The sequence below is a fragment of the Vicugna pacos genome, chromosome 15 (genome assembly GCF_048564905.1).
Source record: "Vicugna pacos chromosome 15, VicPac4, whole genome shotgun sequence".
Classification (NCBI taxonomy): domain Eukaryota; kingdom Metazoa; phylum Chordata; class Mammalia; order Artiodactyla; family Camelidae; genus Vicugna; species Vicugna pacos.
The window spans coordinates 39,503,956-39,522,269 of NC_133001.1; the positions used below are offsets into that span (position 1 = coordinate 39,503,956).

General features: G+C 47.0%; 1 protein-coding gene across 2 annotated transcripts in view; it reads left to right on the forward strand.

Annotated features, from left to right (window-relative positions):
• Nucleotides 1-18,314, forward strand: part of CAPN14 (calpain 14) — a 35,756-nt gene that overhangs the window by 9,243 nt on the left and 8,199 nt on the right. The window contains exons 3-16 of one of the 2 annotated variants that reach the window (XM_072938333.1): nucleotides 1,119-1,188; nucleotides 2,043-2,161; nucleotides 2,298-2,434; nucleotides 2,841-3,015; nucleotides 3,592-3,654; nucleotides 5,385-5,470; nucleotides 7,988-8,062; nucleotides 9,107-9,270; nucleotides 10,278-10,441; nucleotides 10,929-10,937; nucleotides 12,874-13,079; nucleotides 14,498-14,534; nucleotides 15,001-15,057; nucleotides 16,396-16,453. In XM_072938333.1, coding sequence (XP_072794434.1) covers nucleotides 1,119-1,188; nucleotides 2,043-2,161; nucleotides 2,298-2,434; nucleotides 2,841-3,015; nucleotides 3,592-3,654; nucleotides 5,385-5,470; nucleotides 7,988-8,062; nucleotides 9,107-9,270; nucleotides 10,278-10,441; nucleotides 10,929-10,937; nucleotides 12,874-13,079; nucleotides 14,498-14,534; nucleotides 15,001-15,057; nucleotides 16,396-16,453 — 1,420 coding nt within the window. Of the gene's footprint in view, nucleotides 1-1,118; nucleotides 1,189-2,042; nucleotides 2,162-2,297; nucleotides 2,435-2,840; nucleotides 3,016-3,591; nucleotides 3,655-5,384; nucleotides 5,471-7,987; nucleotides 8,063-9,106; nucleotides 9,271-10,277; nucleotides 10,442-10,928; nucleotides 10,938-12,873; nucleotides 13,080-14,497; nucleotides 14,535-15,000; nucleotides 15,058-16,395; nucleotides 16,454-18,314 lie in introns of those variants that run through there. The other variant, XM_072938334.1, reaches the window with a different exon arrangement.

Below are 18,314 nucleotides of genomic sequence, written 5' to 3' on the forward strand. Positions count from 1 at the left end.
CCCTGTTCAGCCATCACTGTCTGAGCCTGCAGCCCAGGCTTAATCAGTCCCCATTGTGTTTAAAATTCCCAAGTAAGCCTCCTAAACCAGATGGCAGCCGAGATTCTTCTTCCCCCAGAAAGTCTTGGGAATTGCTGATACAGTGAGTGTGCCACACAGCTGACCTCGACGGAACGGTGCCCATGCAAAGAAGGAGGGATCTAGGGCTTCCATGGAGCAGAGACTGTACCACCCCTCCCCAGCCTGCATCCCAGCAAGGAAGCTGGAGAGGCCACTGGCCTGGGGACTGGGGAGTGGGAAGGAGAAGTAGGGGCAGAGTGAGGGAATGGGAAGATCTCTAGGAAAAATGAGAACACCCTCTAAAAGGGATGCTTCCATTTTTTCCACATTTTTCAGTTTTATTAGGTAGAATTGTTACAATTTGACTGCACATAAACAATGTATTGCATGTGAATACATATACACAATATACTGCATATATCTTTTGAATTTACATATATGCATTGTTCATTGTGCCTAGGAAAGTTTAGAGCTTTAGCTTTTTAAACTTACATAGTTATCAAAGGAATAAAGCCAACCACAAAATAAGAACTAATTCAAAAAGATACATACACCCTGCTGTTAATAGCAACATTATTTATAGTTGCCAAGATATGGAAGCACCCTAAGTGCACATCAATAGATGAGTGGATAAAGAAGATGCAGCATATATATGTAATGGACTAAACTCACCCAGAAGAAAGAAGGATATTTTGCCATTTGTGGCCCTTTGTTCACTTTTTTTTCTCTTCAGAAACCAGAATTTTATAGCTGGCATAAACATTTCCATTGAAGATGCTTCCATTTTAAACAGACACTCCAAGAAAAGGCATTTTTGGTACAAGCTATTTCTCAATATCCATACAGAGTTCTCTGGGTTTCTGACTTAACATGAGCTGCAAGAAGGAATGAGAAATACAGTGGGCTGGATCTGTATGCCAAATTTTCTGGGACATCCCTGACTTCACACATACATCTGTGTCCCCATAAGGCCAGTGTTGGGATGTGGGAAACTACAGTCACTGTAGCCCCAGGAGCTTCCTTGTTCTTAATCAGGACAGTGTCATCTGTTCCCGCAGGAGCTGCACAGCAATCCTCAGTTCTATTCTGCCAAGGCCAGAAGGCTGGATCTGTGCCAGGGATTGGTAGGTAAGTCTGCCCAGTCCCTGAGACACACACCTGACACCTGCAAGCCTGGCCCAGCCAAGGCAGAGGGGGTGGGAGGAGGGGCATCGAGAGATCCCCAAGGGGGAAATGGCCACCCTGAACTCCACCTGACATGCTGCCCTTTGCCGGCTCAACGATAACAACTAGTCCTCTGAGGATGTATGGGAATGCCCAACCTTACCTAACGATCATCCCCATTACCAGTTTACAGGTCTAAGTTTCTCCTTGGGGAAATATGCTCACTCTGCATTAGTCTCTATAACGAGTCCTTGGCACACCCAACACCAGATGCCCCAGAATCCAAGCAGACCTGCCTTCAACATAACTTTCTTTTTAGAGGAATAGAAAAAACTCTTGGCCGTAAGGGAATGCACTTGTGTAGTGATACCCATTTCACAGACACAGAAAGGAGTCCAGAGGGTTGAGGCTTTCTCAGAAGACCATAAATCAGTTACAGAAGCAGGACTTAGAAAAGTTTGGTTGTGTTTGGGTCCAAGTTCCTGATGTTGGGGCATTCTGGAAGCTAAAAGCTGGTCCAGAAATATGGTTCGGTTCTTGGTGTCAAGTCTGGGTTCCAGACAATGTTGCCCACCCCCTACTCTGCTCACTTACCATCTTTCTCCCTGGGATATAATCCTCTTCTCCTAAACTGGGTTACAAGCCCAGGGAGGATAGCACTTGAGACCAGGCATTTCCTGTATGCAGTAAGTCCTCAGAAGATTCACGCAGCCACTTGTAGCACATGCACACCTGTCCCGTACGTCCATGCAGACACTTGAGTCCTGGACGTGCCTGTACAGTGGATTCATGTGCATACTGTGTGCTGTCTGGCTTAGGCGACTGCTGGTTCTTGGCGGCTTTGGAAGCTCTGACTTTGCACCAGGACATCCTGAGTCGCGTCGTTCCTTTGAATCAGAGTTTTACTGAGAAGTATGCTGGCATCTTCCAGTTCTGGGTGAGTGTCCTTCTGGTGCCCTAGCCTGCAGGAGGCCTTAGGAAAGAGGGTTCCTGGAAGAGTCACATCCTTGCTTTCTGGGCTGACCACCCTCCACGGGAGTCCTTGCTCACCAGAGGGCGCTCTCTCCTTCCAGTTCTGGCACTTCGGGAAGTGGGTTCCAGTGGTGGTTGATGACCGACTGCCCGTGAATGAGGCCGGCCAGCTGGTCTTTGTGTCTTCCACCTACAAGAACTTGTTCTGGGGAGCTCTTCTGGAAAAGGCCTATGCTAAGTAAGGCAACCACCAGAAACCTTCCCCCTTTCCTTCCCAGCCCTTCCCTCCTCTCTGTCTCTGTCTCCCTCTCGTCAATGTTGAGGGAGGGCAAGAGGAGGCAGGCAGAGTTCATCAAGTGAGATATTGAGGCCCATCTCAGCAAATATAGAAGTGACACATGTAAGGGTCGCCCCATGGGAGCAAGCTTCAGGAATCTTGCCTGTCCCTAATGGATGGAGTTGTTTAATAGAGATGGAAACTCTAAATGTGTATTTTCTTTTTTGCCCCTGGGATAGAAGGAAGGAATAGCAGACATGTGACGTGGGGATAACCAGGCAGGGGATTCACTGGACTTGTGTGGCCCATCCCTGGCCACAGTGTAATCACCCTTCCCTTATCCCATGTTTATTCCTCCCCTGGGCAGGCTCTCTGGCTCCTATGAAGACTTGCAGCGTGGGCAGGTGTCTGAAGCCCTGGTGGACTTCACCGGAGGGGTGACAGTGACCATCAAACTGGCAGAAGCCCCTGATAACCTCTGGGACATCCTAACCCAAGCGACCTACAGCAGAACCCTCATTGGCTGCCAGACCCACTCAGGGGTGAGACTGGGCTGGGCACTGGCAGGATGTCCTCCTCCCCTGCTGGTCCCCTTCCCCCTCATCCACCAGCTGCTCCTCTCCTCACTGTGGGCCCCCAGACTCCACCAGCTCCCACACCCAGAGTCCGGATGTTCAAACTAGAACAGCAGAGCTGAGCCCTCTGCGTAGGCGAGACCACAGTAGAATACAGATGGCGTACAGAAAGGAAAGCTAACAATTCTTAAGTGTCAACCGCATGCAGGGCAATTTACCAGCACTGCTAGCCTTGGCTGTCTAATTTAATAACAGACAAGAACCCTGCCTCCCCTGACAACCTCACACATGACTTAGCAGCTCTGAATCTGAGTTGCCCTCTGTAAACTGGGGTGATAATCAGTGCAGAATGGCACCCTGACTTCTTGAAAGGCTCAGATGAGAGTGGGTGCTGAAGAGCTTTGAAAATTGTGAGGAAAACACAGCGTGGGTCTCTCCCACCCCCTCCCCATAAGCCCTCACTCCAGTCGAACAGGTCCCCCAACCCCCACATAAGCTGACCGCAGCAGAGGACTGAGGAGAGCTCTCTGGTCTCTACAGAAGGAGAGGGTGCTGGAGAACGGTCTTGTGGACGGCCATGCCTACACTCTCACGGGGATCAGGAAGGTGGGTGGAACCAGGCCCCTTTGTCTCGCTGCAGCCTCTCCCTTCTCTCCAGGGACTTCTTGCCAAGGCTTTGTCTCATCTCGGTGGATGCTATCATCTCTGCCCAGTCTAGGGGATGAATTCTCTGCTGGACCTGCCAAAGCAGGTGGTGGGCTCCCTTACCTCTGTGCCTCTTCTCTGGGGTGAAGGGTGGATCCTGCCTCCGCCACCTCCCCCACCCCATCCAATCAGCCTGCTGTACCTCACAACCCTGCTTTGACCTTCACTTCACCCTGGGCTGCCAATGATAGCTTTTCTATCTGGGTTTTCCCTCCAAATTCCTGCTTATTTCTCACATGCTCCTTTTCAACCCTCTCCTAGTTTCCTTCCGTTGCTGTCCACCTTTTGAGCTCTACTAAACATTGAGAGAAAGTTGAAGCAGACAGAGACCTTGCCTACAAAGAGCTTACAAATCACAAGTACGGAGGCAAACCATATTTGAAATTGGTGGGGACGCAAAGTAGAAACTGAAAGAAGGGAGCGATGATGAAAGGCTTTGGGAGTTCAGAGGGAGGAGAGAAGACATTCACCTGGTTGGTTTGGGGGGAAATCAGAAACAGCTTTATAGAGGAGGTGCCATTGAGCTGGCCCCTGAAAGATGGGTAGATTTGTGTGAGGGGGGAAGGGCCATTCCTGATGGAGGGAGCCGCAGGAACAAAGCATGGAAATAAGGAATCAGTAGGTTGAACCTGAAAGAGTCTCTGCTGGTCTCTGGTGCACATGGCTTCCCCAAAGTCCTCCAGTTCCCTTTAACTCTGTTTCACATTTTTCAACTCCATTCACACCTGACTTCATCCTCCCACATTTCTTTCCATCAGTCATGTTTGTGTGTGTGCCAAGAACTTTTAATTTATTTTCATATTTATTTAACAAAATTTTATTTTGTTAATATTTCTATGTACACATTTATTTAACAAAATTATTTAACAAGATTTAGCCCTCACTGTGTGCTAAGTACTATCTTTACCTGCTTTACCAGCGTTATCTTTCTTAAGCCTCACAATGGTCCTTTGAGGAGGGCTGCTGTAACAAATTGCCACAAATTGGGAGGCTTAAAGCTACAGAAATTTATTCTTTCAGTTCATTTTTAAGGCCCGAAGTCTGAAGTCAAGGCATCGTTAATGCTGTTCTCCCTCCGACAGCTCTAGGAAAGAATTCTTCTGAGCTTCTTCTGGCTCATAGTGGCTCCCAGCATTCCTGAGCTTGGGATGCACAGCTCCAGTCTTTGCTTCCATTTTCACATGTCCGTCTCCTCTGTGTCTGGCCTCTTCTTTTCTTTTGTAAAGACATTTGTCATTGGCTTTAGGACCTGCCCTGATCCAGGTTGATTCCATCTCAAGACCCTTAACATGATTACATCCGCGAAGGAAGACCCTTTTTACAGATAGGATCACATTGACATTGACCTAGGTAGACTGATCTTTGGAGGAGGCTCCCATTCAACTCACTGCAGTAGATGTGATTATTAGCTTCCTTGTGCAGATCAGGAAGCAGATACAGAGAGCTTAAGTAACTTGCCTTAGGTCTCACAGCTAGGAAGTAGCAGAGCCATTTTCTCCTCTACCAACTCCCAGGGCCTTTGGTCTTTCATTTCAAGGTTTCATCTGCAGGCAGGAATCTCACCCTGGTATCTGCAACATTTGCAGTTGGCACTCAGCCCAGCCACCTGAACTGGTTCTCATTTTATGCAGGTGACCTCCAAACATGGACCTGAGTATCTGGTCAAGCTGCGGAACCCCTGGGGGAAGGTGGAATGGAAAGGAGACTGGAGTGACAGGTGAGCTTTTTAGGCTGGCTGGGAGGGGTGAGGGTGGGGCCAGCGGAGTCGGCTAAGGAAGTTGCCATCAGCACACAAGTTCAAATGCATTCTTTTTGGCCTCGGGCTGGATCAGGAAAGCTTCCAGACTGTGACGGTCAATTCCCTCATGTTTATAATTATTATTATTATTTTATCTAAGTGTAGTTGACTTACCGTGTTGTGTTCATTTCAGGGGTACAGCAAAGTGATTCAGTTATATATTCTCACATTTATAAGATGTTTAAGCACATGGATTGTTTTATCATTCATTATAATAATCAAAGCTAATGTTTACTGAGAACTTGCTAGCACTGTGCTAAGCCTTTTGGATTTCTAGTATCTCATCTAATCCTCCAAACAACGCTATTATAGGGCAGGTAATTTTATCTCCATTTTACTGATGAAGAAACTGATGCTTAGATTGAGTGAACTCCCTAAGGTTGCACAGCATGACTCAGCAAGGTCCTTGGCATCTAGTCCCCGTCCTTTCCCTGGCACGGCTCAGGGCCCTCGTGGGCTGGCTGAGTCAGAGGTAGACAGATCCAGATTCACCCCTACATAACAACAGCCTCTGGGTATTCTGATTGTTTCTGCCTGAAATCAGCTCCAAAGGGATGCGGGCTTTACAGGCTACGGACTGGCTGTTGGGCAAAAAGGCAGACTAAGTGCTACCGTCTGTCTCCCTCTGGCTGTGAAGACTTATAACACTTACCTCTACATCACTCCCCATCACACTTTAGCGTACACAAGCATTTTCACATATACGTTATCACTTAATCATTGTTATAGATGAAAAAATGAAGGCTCAGAAAAGTCAGTTAAATTTTACTCCTGATAGAATGTACTGCACTCTGTTTATTATACATTAATAAAGAGGGTTGTCAGAGGGACTGGGTCTATGTGGAAAAAATGATATCCAAAGATATATATATATATATATATATATACATTTTAAAGTATTAGGGAAATCATAATGTTGTTGGTAGTGAATGTCTTTTTAGAACACATGCTTGCATTTGAGAAAGATGTTGGGTTAAATTAACTTGGTTAGCCTTGTGATCTTAGGCAAGCTTCTTGCCTTCTTTGAGCCAGGGTGTGATAAGGGTTAAGGAAAACAGTGGGCTTTATCCCACAGTCTCATCTGCTGTTAGTCTCATCCAGAGGATATTTCATTTTAGATATTATATTTTTCAATTCTAGAGATTCCATTTGAGAATATCTTTTACTTTTTTCCTTATCATGTTCATAGTTTCCTTTACATTCTAGAGAAAGTGGTACATAGTTATAATCGGTGTTTTAATGTCTGTAACTGCTAATGCCATCATGTCTCTCGTATTTCTAGATCTATTTATAATCTTGATCATGGATCACATTTTCTGCTTCTTCATATGCACAGTCATTTTTTATTGGATGCTGGACACTGTGAATTTAAGTTTCTGAGTGCTGAATTTTGTTGTATTCCTTTAAAGAACTTTGAGCTTTTTCTGGCAGGTAGTTGCTTAGGGATCATATTGATGCTTTGAAGTTTTCTTTTGGGAAAGATCTAGAAAAACCACCACTACTAAGGTGCAGACCCTCTGGGTTCTGTGCTAAAAACCCCATGTGTGCAGTAAGGTCTTTTGACTCTGGCTAGTGGGTGTGCAAATGATTTCCAGCCTGGTGTCAGCTCTGGGAATTGCTCTGGGTACAGTCCAGCCTTGTGGGGTTTCACTTTATGTCTGCACAGATTTTATTTTAGACAAAGACTTAAGGGAACCCTGATGAAGTTCTCTGGAGTGCCTTCTTTGTGCAGCCCCCTCATCTTGGGCACTCTCCCCAGCAAATTCTAGCTGTCTTGTCCTCCCTGAACTTCAGGCTCTGTCTCCTCCCCTCGGCAGGACTGCTAGGCTCTCTTCGGGTCCACTTGCCTGCATCACTGTCCAGGGACTAGTTTCAGGCAGGAGTCTCGGCAGCGTTAAGGCTTACTTCATTTGTTTCCCTCCTCTTGCGGTCACACGCCTGTGCTTCCTGCTGTCTAAGGTCCAGAAACAGTTGCTTCTTATATGTTGTCCCATTTTTAACTTTATCGTGGGGGAAGTGATACAAGAAAGCTTTACTCCTTTATGGCCGGAAATAGAAATCCAAAAATGTGGACTGTGAAAATACAAGCAATGGCAGCATACTCAGGGCTAGCTCTGACATTTAATCACCTTGTGACTTCAAGCAAGTGACCGAATCGCTTTCCACCTCAGTTTCCCAATCTCTAAAATGGCAGTAAAACCCCCTACTTTGTTAAGTTGTTGTTAGCCTTAAATGAAAGTAAGTACATCAAGAGCCTAGCCCAGAGCTTGTCTCAGAGGAAGTGATGAATTAACATCACCACATGTTGCTTTTCTAATAGAGGATGTGAGATTTATTTGCCTACAAGCAGCATAAAGACGAGGAGAATTTACTGGAAGAAATTCTTGCATGTCCTTCACAATCTTTTCGTTCCTCATAAAAATGTTCCTGTTTCAGCTCAAGGACATGGGAGCTACTGAGCCCCAAGGAGAAGATTCTGCTACTGAGAAAAGAAGATGATGGAGAATTCTGGTATTCGACTCGGGGACTTGGGGCACGTGCCCTAGCCTAAATTAGAATATCCACCCAGCAAACATTTACAGGGTGCCTTATGTATGCCAGGCATCTCTTCTATAGACATCAGGAAGACCCTTCGGGGCTCACAGTCTAACAGGGCAAACAATCACAGTGGTGACCCCCAGCATGGAGCTCAGCGGGCACTCAATGCAGGGCGTTGGGGTGTGGCCGCCCCCTCCTTTCCAGCTTCCACTGGGCTCTGTTGTGTCACTCAGTATGCTCGATCCCGGAGTTGCCCTTCCTAAGCCACTGCGCCTGTGCCCTCCAGAGCCAAAGAGCGCCCCTCCTATCCACCCCGAAGCCTCTTACCCCTTTTTGTGAAAGGTCACCAGACACCTCAGCTGATGCTGCTTCTGACATGAGACCCACCTGTTCTCTGTCTTGTCCACTTTCCGCCCTTACTATTAACTTCCACCCTGTCCCCATGGCCCCCTCTTCTCCCTGCACCCATCCTTTTCAGACTGCTGCGGCTCTCTGTCTCTCCTGAAGTGGTCACTGAACTCAAGAGCCCTGCAGGTACTACTATTTCCAGGTTACAGAGAGTAAACCGAGAGTCAGCTGGTTCAGACAGCCTATACCTCAGGTCACGTTGTTTGCCAGGAGCTGGTGCAGATTTTTATATGATTGGGAACTGGTTTCTGCAATTCTCATTGAACATTTATAAGTCAGTTGACTAGTGATGAACGCCTCAATTCCACTTTACCCCCACCATCAGTGAAACAGGATCATTTCCCCCAGGCAGCTGTTGTTGGAGGCTGCCTCTAGCCATGGGATGGGGTTTCTCGGTAGCATCACCTCCCCGTGATGGGCCCTTACACTGGTCCAGCCAGCCCAATTCTCAGGGGTCCAAAGCCAGCTCAGCTCTGCACAGGGCGTGGAGGATGGGGCCCTGGTCTGAGAGAGGGCTGGCATGCCCAGTGCTTAGTTGCAGCCTCCCCTTTGGTCCTGATGAGATGTCACCTCCTTCATCTCTGCACTGTCCCCTTTCCCTCTGCACAGGATGTCACTGCGGGACTTTAAAGCACACTTCATGCTTCTGGTCATCTGTAAACTGAGCCCAGGCCTACTGAGTCAGGAGGTGGGCCAGAAGTGGTCGTATACCATGCTGGAGGGGAGATGGGAGAAGGGGACCACGGCTGGTGGCCAGATGAAGTCACCCCAAGGTGAGTGTGTGCAGAGGGGCCAGGGGTTCTTGGGCCTAACGTGGCAGTTTTCCAGTCAAGGGTGGGGCTGTGGGCAGAGCCACTGCGGGTGGCTGTGCCGCTGGTGCCCTGCCCAGGGCTCTGCTGGCTAAGCTGTGTCTCTGGCCCTGGGCTGTGTCCCCCTGCAAGATAAGGCACCTTTGTCCTAATTTGCACAAAGGCATAAAACTCCCTTAGGGATGCATCTTTCCAGAGAATTCCCTTTCCTAATCAGCAGCATGAGGCCACAGGCACACATGCATAGTAGAAGGGTGGGTTCCATCTTTCTGTGGCTTGGGGACAAGGCCACTGATATGCTGAAGTGACCACCCCATAACAGGCAGGCTTAAAAGGGCATTTGTATCGTATCAGCCCTCCTTACCTAGAGTTTGGTAGAGAAACAAGATCAAGGAGTCCAAGGTCACCAGGTCACTAGGAGATGACCGTGGACACATTCTCTAGGTGGAGAGTTTCCGGGACCATGTTCCCTTCCCCACAATGGAGGCAGTGAGCCATCTCTGGGAGGAAGGATTTGATAGGTATGATCTCAGCAGGGCCAGGGCAGCCTTAGTTCTGGCTGCCCTTCCCCCAAGCATTGCCCCCTAACGGCTGAAGCTGTCCATAAGCTAAGGCATGGTCCCTGTTAAAGTGCAGCTCCTCTGGGATCCCGGGCATGGTTCCCTTCAGTTAGTCAACACAGTCACTGACTCAGGCAGCCAGTGTTATGGGGCGCGAAGTCTATGCCAGGCCATGCGCTGGGCAGAGGGCCACAGTGGTAAGACTAACTCTTGTTCGTGTGTCCAGAGAAGAACCTGAGGTGGAGGTGGTGGGTGGGAGGGGACAGAGCTGAGGTGGAAGAGACCTTGGCTCTGTCCGGATGGACCTCGGGTGGGAATCCTGGGACAGGTGCCCTGTGTCTGGGCTCCTCTCCTGGTGTGGTGAGCGGGATGCTGGGGGAGCCTGTCTCACCTTGCTGTGTTCCATCCCAGACACATTTTGGAAGAACCCACAGTTCCTGCTGTCCGTCTGGAGGCCCCAGGAGGGCAGGAAGCTCCAGGGGCCCTGCAGCGTGCTGGTGTCTCTGCTCCAGAAGCCCAGGCACCGGCACCGCAACCAGCAGCCGCACCTCGCCATTGGCTTCTACCTCTTCAGGGTAGGTGGGCGTCTGGCGCCCGCAGCTTCACGTGGGGTCCCCAGCCCTTATCCTGCCTTCCTGTTTCTTGTCCACTTCACCATCCATGTCTGCCTACCCACCTCCTTCTCTGTCTACCACGCCTGCAAATCCTAGCTCTGTCCCTTGGGAATATGTGATCTAGAACAAGTCACCACCTTGTATTTGAGCATCAGTTTCTCCATCCATAAAGCGGGGATAAGCGGTGCTTCTCATTGTGCCCAGCACACAGTTGGTACAGTCAATTCTGGTTCCCTCTGCCCCTCTCCAGAAGCCAAGCTTACCTTCCCTCACCCTTTCTAGAATTTCTGATGATGGATTAAAATGTCACCAACCAGAACAGCAAGTTTTGAGGGAGGAGAAGGGGCCTCTGGGTAGAGTCTTCTTAGATATCTGCCTCCATTAGAGTTTGTGCTTGTGAAAGAGCTGGATTCACTGCCTAATGAGGCCTCTCTGTTTTGTTTTTTAGATGAACAAGGTGAGTTCCACACCTGACCAGCTGGTCCTGGCTGGGAGTGGTGTCCCATGTGGCAGGTTCAGTTTGACTGCAGCAGCCTTATGCAAGGAGCTACGAGGATGTCTGATGATAATGCCAGCTGCCTGTGTGTGTGGAAGAGCATCCACTGGCCTATTTTTATCCAAGGACCCCCCCCACCTTCCGCGAACCCCACCAAAGTCCTTAAGCTTCCCTAGGGAGGTCTGAGCCTGATGCAGAGCCAATAAATTTTAGAATGTATTAAATCCCTACATAAATACCTAGGGCTAATATTGAAAACTGTCACAGCATAGGAGGAACTATAAATCACAATCTTGCCTGAGTCATGAAGCCTGTAATAAAATAGATCTCTAACATATGGGACATCAGGCGACCATGCAGCCCACCTCCTAGGGAACAAGGGACAAAGGCTTGGGAAATGAAACAGAAACATGGGCAGAGGGCAAGAACAGCTCTGTGTTTCAGCTGCTGTGGTGGCCTCGAGGGGTCAGTTAAGAAGACCTGAGATATCCCAGCCTCTGAAGGATGGCAGCTACTATTTTGTTGCCCAAAGAAAACAGGAGTGAAAAACAACTGTCTTAGATTGGACTGAATTGAGTAAGAGCATTTTTATAAAGAAACCATTTGCACTGGGTGTCTTGGGTCGACATTTTTTCCCCTCCTGAGGGAACACTGAGTGCTCCCAAAGTTTATTAATTGCCTATTAATAAATTTTAAAAGAAAAAGTTATTTATATCACACCTCTCCTAAATAGAATTTGGGTCAACTGACAATAAAAAGTATAAACAGAGCAAAACTATGAACCAGTTACAAAATTCAAAAGGCAGGAAAAAAAGTTATAAGTTGATGAGGGGTAGGAGAGCCATTAATTCTGCCAGGAACACTAAGTCAAGAACAGCTACTATAGCTGATTATAAAATTAAGTTCTGAGATTCCTGGCAGCCAGGGCAAAGATGGCAATGAGATGACTCTCTAGTTCTCCTAGTCTGATAAAAGAAAGCGTTTATCATCAGGAGATACATTTTGTTTCCCCAGCCCTGAGCAGAATCTGCAAAACGTCTTTATGTGGTGGGTAATGTCTTTATCAGCAGCTGTCTGCATCTCCCACATGGAACTCCTCTCCCTCTTCAGCCCTCATGAGAATAAAGGGGAGAGGAAGCCAGAGAGAAAGGGCAAGAAGGGGAAATACAGGAATGAAGGAGAGAGGAAGAGAGAGAAAGAGAGAGTAAAAATATGAGAGAAAACAAAATGCACGCATGGGCAGTATCCTAACCAGAGCCCTGATTTGTGTCTTCTGAGCTCTGAGCCAGTCCCCTCTCCCCTTCACAAGGCTGTTTTCACTGAGATGAGGTGGAACATCCAGTTGATCTGTATGGAGCTATCGCAAGGTGGGTAGGAGATGGCTAGTGGTCCGTCTGTATCTGTGACCATGATCATGTCATAATCAGCCTTGAAATTGTATCGCAGACATGGAGGCAGCATCAGGAAGTGAAAAGGACTTGGCCATGGGAGCTCAGCTGCCCTGAATTCCAGTCCTGGCTGATACCCTTACCTGCTGGGTGACTTTGTGCAGATGACCTAACTTTTCTGAGCCTCAGACCCTCAGCTGTAAATTGGAAAGTGCAGACACAGTGACATTCCTCACCTCATGTTATATATGATGTTGTTTTTAATGGATGATCAAATCAATTGCTGTCTGTATATTCAGCCCCACGTAGGGTTCCAGCAAAGGTGCCCACTCCAGACATGTTGTGGTGTTTTCTCTCCACCCCTGACTCCTTTATCACCTCCTCCACTGGGGCTGGTTGGATTTGGCAGATCTGAGGCTATCTTAGTTCTGGCACCTGGCCAAGGGGCCCAGGCCCGGCCACAAGTCCTGGGTGATCACCTCGACTGCCCCTCTCTCCTCCCCCTGCAGAGTTATGATGACCAGAGGAGACTGCCCCCCGAGTTCTTCTGGAAAAATGCTCCCCTGAGCTGGCCTGCGGCATTTCTCAGGGAGAAAGAAGTGAGCCGGGAGCTGTGGCTGGAGCCGGGGAGGTACCTCATCGTGCCCTGTACGTCTGAGGCCCGCCAGGAGTCTGCCTTCGTCCTCAGAGTCTTCTCCAGGAAGCACGTCTTTTAGTAAGGGCCTAGGCTGGAGGTTGGGGTCCACTGGCGCTCGGCGAGGTGAAGTGGGGGAGGTGGAAATGGTGGAGGATGGGGGTGTCCGTGGCCAACACAGAAGAGAGGTAGGGTGAGCCAGAGAGCAGGGCAGCTCTCTACACGGAGAGCATCCTTCACGCCTTCCTCTCCTTTCTCCTTCTAACAAATGAGCATTCTGTAGACATAGAGAGAAAAAGCTAGAACAGGCCTGGCCCCTGACCTCCAGGAGCTCAGAATCTGGGCAGGACGTGGATGTATGAACAGCTATTCTGTTACACTGTGTCCAGGGCCAGCATTAATCTGCACAGGGTGTTAGAGGAACATCGGGGAGGAACAGCTGAGCCAACCTTCTATGGTCCTGGGGGAAGCAGGGGAGGCTTCAGGGAGGTAGTGACTTCTAAGTGATGCATAGGGGTTGTTCTGATGAGGGAGGCTGTCATCAACCATCAGGCTCATACAAATCAATACACACACATCCCAGCTGAACTTACTACAGGCCTTTGTCAGAGATATCACAGGTTTAGTTCTAGACACTGCAATAAAGCAAATATTGCAGTAAAGAGACTCACAGGAATTTTTTGGTTTTCCAGTGCATATAAAAATTATGTTTACACTGTATTGTAGCCTATGAAGTGTGCAGTAGCATGAGGTCTAAAAAAAATGTGCATACCTTAATTTAAGAAGCCTGATTGCTAAAAAATACCATCATCTGAACCTTTAGCAAGTTAGAATTTTTTTGCAACAGTTAACATCAAAGATCGCAGATCACAAATATAATAATAAATATAATAATCATGAAAAAGTGTGAAATATTGTGAGAATTACCAAAATGTGACAGAAACATGTGCAGGGAGCAAATGCTGTTGGATAAATGGTGCCAATACATTTGCTAGGTGCAGGGTTGCCCAAACCTTTAATTTGGAAAAAACACAGTCAAATGAGGCAGGCCTATATTTGGCCTGTGATTGTTTTGACGTGCCAGCTTTTGAACGCCTAGAACCCAGTTCTTCCTACATGTTCTGGGCATAGGTTGTTTGGCTTGATCTCAGGCCTCACCTCTTTGTCAGGCTGCTGAATTTTAACATAGTCTAACCGAACTAGGGTCGTTAGGTGAGGGTTGAGGGAGGAAAGGGCACACCGGGCAGAGGGCTTGGCATGAGCAAAGGCCCAGAGGTGAGAAGGGGCACGGGGTGTGTGGGAGCTACAAGCCGTGAGCTGGACCGGGAGCCAGACTGCACGCTGCATGGGGAAGGGGGCGTGGAGTGAGAGCTGGGCAAGGCCCACGTAGCACATCAGCTAAGGAGCTTGGAAGATGAGTTCCCAGGCGAGGGAGAATGTTGGTCCAAAGCTTCCCAAGATGATCCCCAAGAAGTAATTCTGTCTTTCTTTTTCTCCAGTGAAATTGGCAGCCGTTCAAATGTCATCTTCTCTAAGGTGAGTTGTAGGTGGAATGCCACATGACGGAGGCTGTTTATAAACCCAGGGTGGTGGATTTCTCGCTCACATCCAGATCCCACAGACCCTGCTCTGTGGTACCCACATTCTGGTATCTATGGTCCACTAAGGGGGCCCAGGTTCTGCTGTTTTTGCCCCAGGAGAACTGCCCTTCCATCAGGTCCTTGGCACTGAAGGCCCAGAGCCCCAGGTGCATGGGTCACTCCTCCACGTTCTTCTGTTTCTCTCCACCTGCTGTTTCTTCTGCCCCTTCCAGTTTGCTCTGTCCCCAAAGTCAGCAAGAACTGGAGAAACAAGGAATGTGTGTGAATGCTATGGTAGGAAATATCAGATAGTGCTCAAGGTCAGACCTACAGATTCCAGGGACCCGTGAGCCATTAGTGCGTGCACATGGGTCCATTCATCCAGAGAATGACCAAGTCTTCCTGTGTGTCTGCTCCTCTAGGAAATTGTGGACCAAAATGAAGGGCAGGATGAGTTCTTCGCCAAACTTTTTGAAAAGGTCAGTTGGGGTGGTAAGCGAGGGGCAGGGGACACTGTGGAGCCTACAGTTCCCTGGAGGATGGGTTCACATCTGCCAAACCCTGTGTAAAAATTTTGATTTAAGGCTTCCCAGTCCCCAGACTGCCACTTTCTGTTAAAGCCCTTAAGTTTTTGGACAAATGAGTAAAGCCACTGAGTCCAGAAGGTTCCTGTAACATGCATGACTATCCTTGGAAGCTCCATTGATTAAATTTTAATCCCTGAGAAAATGGAATATGGCAGAGGTGAGAGTCAGGGTTGGGAGTAGGGGGTGGAGCCTGGCCATGACATGCCCTCGGAGTCCGGGGGAGGGAAGCCCAGGGAGAAAGACCCATGGGTGGTCACCGGAGGGAGCTGGGGGGGAGGGAGGCTACACACTTGATCCCTTTGAGTTCTTTCCTTGGGCTGACCCAGATCTGGCCACCAGCAGGAGGCCAGCGATGTGAGTGCAGGGCTTGGGGGCGACCCTGTCCCTAAGCTGCCAGACACTGAATCTGTTTAAGAATAGGGCAGGACATCTGGGTGTGACATCTGAGTGATGTCATTAAAACTGGAGGAACATGAGCTCCCAGTGTTGGTAACACTCTTGACTGAATTCACCAGTTGTCCACCCTTCTATCTTCCCTCATTCTCACCACTGGTGTTTTGCTTAATGTTGTCAGAGAGGATACATCAGAATCTTACATGCGTTGTTTACAGAAGTTTTCCTCCAGATCAAGGGTTTCCAGATGTTTTCTGCTATAGTCCTTTTATCAAATGCAGTCTCATAGAGTATCTTAATGTATACAAAACAGATAAAAACTGCATGTTATGAATATATATCCATTTTCTAAGTCCAAATGTATGGTACTTATGTTTCATTAATATGTGTGAAAGTTAAATGTTTGTGTGAAGAGTTGCTTCCTATGGACTCTAAAACTGAAATCTGGACTTTTGGCAGAGGACATTTTATCAAGAATAAAATTAAAACCCAGTTGCTGAACTTCTGAAGCATCTCTGTAGAACCCAGTTTGAGAATCACTGCTCTCTGTTAGGCTACCTCTTAAGAGTCCTGCCCTGCTGGGGTGCTCTGGACTTGACACCCAGTTCAAAACTGTTGTGGAAGTGCTTATGAAATCCCAGATTTAATTATGTGTCTAGTCCCGTGCCATACATGCGAGATCGCCATGTCGCTAATTCTGTCCAGAAATGGCGTATTTGCTGCGCTGAGGATATGGGCGGGCGAGGCCTTTCCCAGCCCGCTTCAGCTGTGGCCCCTCTGTGTCTAATGACCCTTCAGTAATGACGGTTTTCTCCTGCCACTCTGCTTTTGCTCTAGCATCCAGAAATAAATGCTGTCCAACTGCAGAAGGTCCTGAACCACATGCCCTGGTCAGGTGAGTATTTCAGAGTCATCCTGTAGGATTCAGGGGACACAACTTTTCTGAATCCTGGGTCTGTTTCTCTTTGTTCTGGTGGGCCATGTGAATTACTGCACTCTGGTCCCTGTGGAAGTTGTGTCTGACATCACGGTGGGTCATGTGGTTTGACAAAGGTAGAGGAATTTATGGGAAATAGCCCCCTTTTCTGCTTAGCTAGGCGTGTACAGATATATGGCAGTGAAAAGGAAGATTTCTGCCAGTTTGCTAGATTGAGAAGAGTAGGTGAGTATTTCTTTATTGGCATATAAATTCCCTGTGGAAGAGCGGCACCCATTTCCTTAACCTGGCAAATAAATATTAAGTATTGACTAGCTTACCAGGCAGCTCTCTGATGAACTTATATTTAAATTGATCAACTTACAAAAATCTGATTGGAGAGAACACATCTAACTTACGAGGACTACAAATGGGTAATGTGGATGTCTTTGTATGAAGCTTGGGATAAATTATTAGGAAAGCTTGAAGTCCATATAAAAATATTTTATATGTATATTTTGAGTGAGAGAATATGATTTCTGCAGGGAAGAGAATGAATTTCAAAGTGAAACAGTAAACCAAACAGTTAAAGGATATTTGCTACCTGAGATGTGTGATTGCTTCTCCTTTATATGAAGTCAAGACTTCAAACCCAAACAAACTCCAGTCCAGGGTACTGTATCACTCAGAAATTTGTCCACAAATGATATATGCTGGAGAGGGTGTGGAGAAAAGGGAACCCTCCTACACTGCTGGTGGGAATGTAGTTTGGTGTAGTCATTATGGAAAACAGTATGGAGATTCCTTAAAAAACTAAAAACAGACTTACCATATGATCCAGCAATCCCACTCTTGGACATATATCTGGAGGAAACTCTAATTCAAAAAGATACATGCACCCCAATGTTCATAACAGCACAGTACATGGAAACAACCTAAATGTCCATCAATAGATGTGTGGATTAGGAAGTTGTGGTATATTTATACAGTGGAATACTACTCAGCCAGAAAAAGGAATAAAATAATGCCATTTGCAGCAACATGAATCGACCTGGAGATCTTCATTCTAAGTGAAGTAAGCCAAAAAGAGAAAGAAAAATACCATATGGTATAACTTATATATGGAATCTAAAAAATAAAAGATAAAAAAAGACACAAATGAGCTTATTTACAAAATAGAAACAGACTCACACATAGAAAACAAATTTATGGTTATCAGTGGGGAGGAGGTCAGGAAGGAATAAATTGGGAGTTTGAGGTTTACAGATACTAACTACTAAATATGAAATAGATAAACAACTAGTTTATACTGTATAGCACAGGGAACTACATTCAATATTTTGTAGTAATCTATAATGAAGAATATGCAAAGGAATATATGTATATATATGGATGACTGAAGCATTATGCTGTATACCAGAAATTGACACAACATGATAAACCGACTAGACTTCAATAAAGGAATAAAGAAAGAGACTGTATAATTTCCAGATGGTTTCTTAAAGCCAAACTCAGATATCATAAAAGAGCCAGAAGAGAAGGCTCTAGAAGCTATAGAATATGAGATGTAACCCCTCCCCACCCCTCCTCAAAAGAAAATTCTTGGGAAATTATCTAGAAGGGGTGGCTTCTGCACATTTAAATTTTAAGTCCTTAACCACAAGTATGCAAAATAATTTTTTGAAAGAATGTATGGACAAATTGCTTTGATTTATTCCTCTGAGAGCGTTTCTGATAGATAGATCAGGGAGCTACTGTAGATTTTGGCAAACTGATAAAGTCTCCCATAACAAATGATGAAATGTGGGTTGTAAAGTAGCATTCTGATTCACAAGTTTTA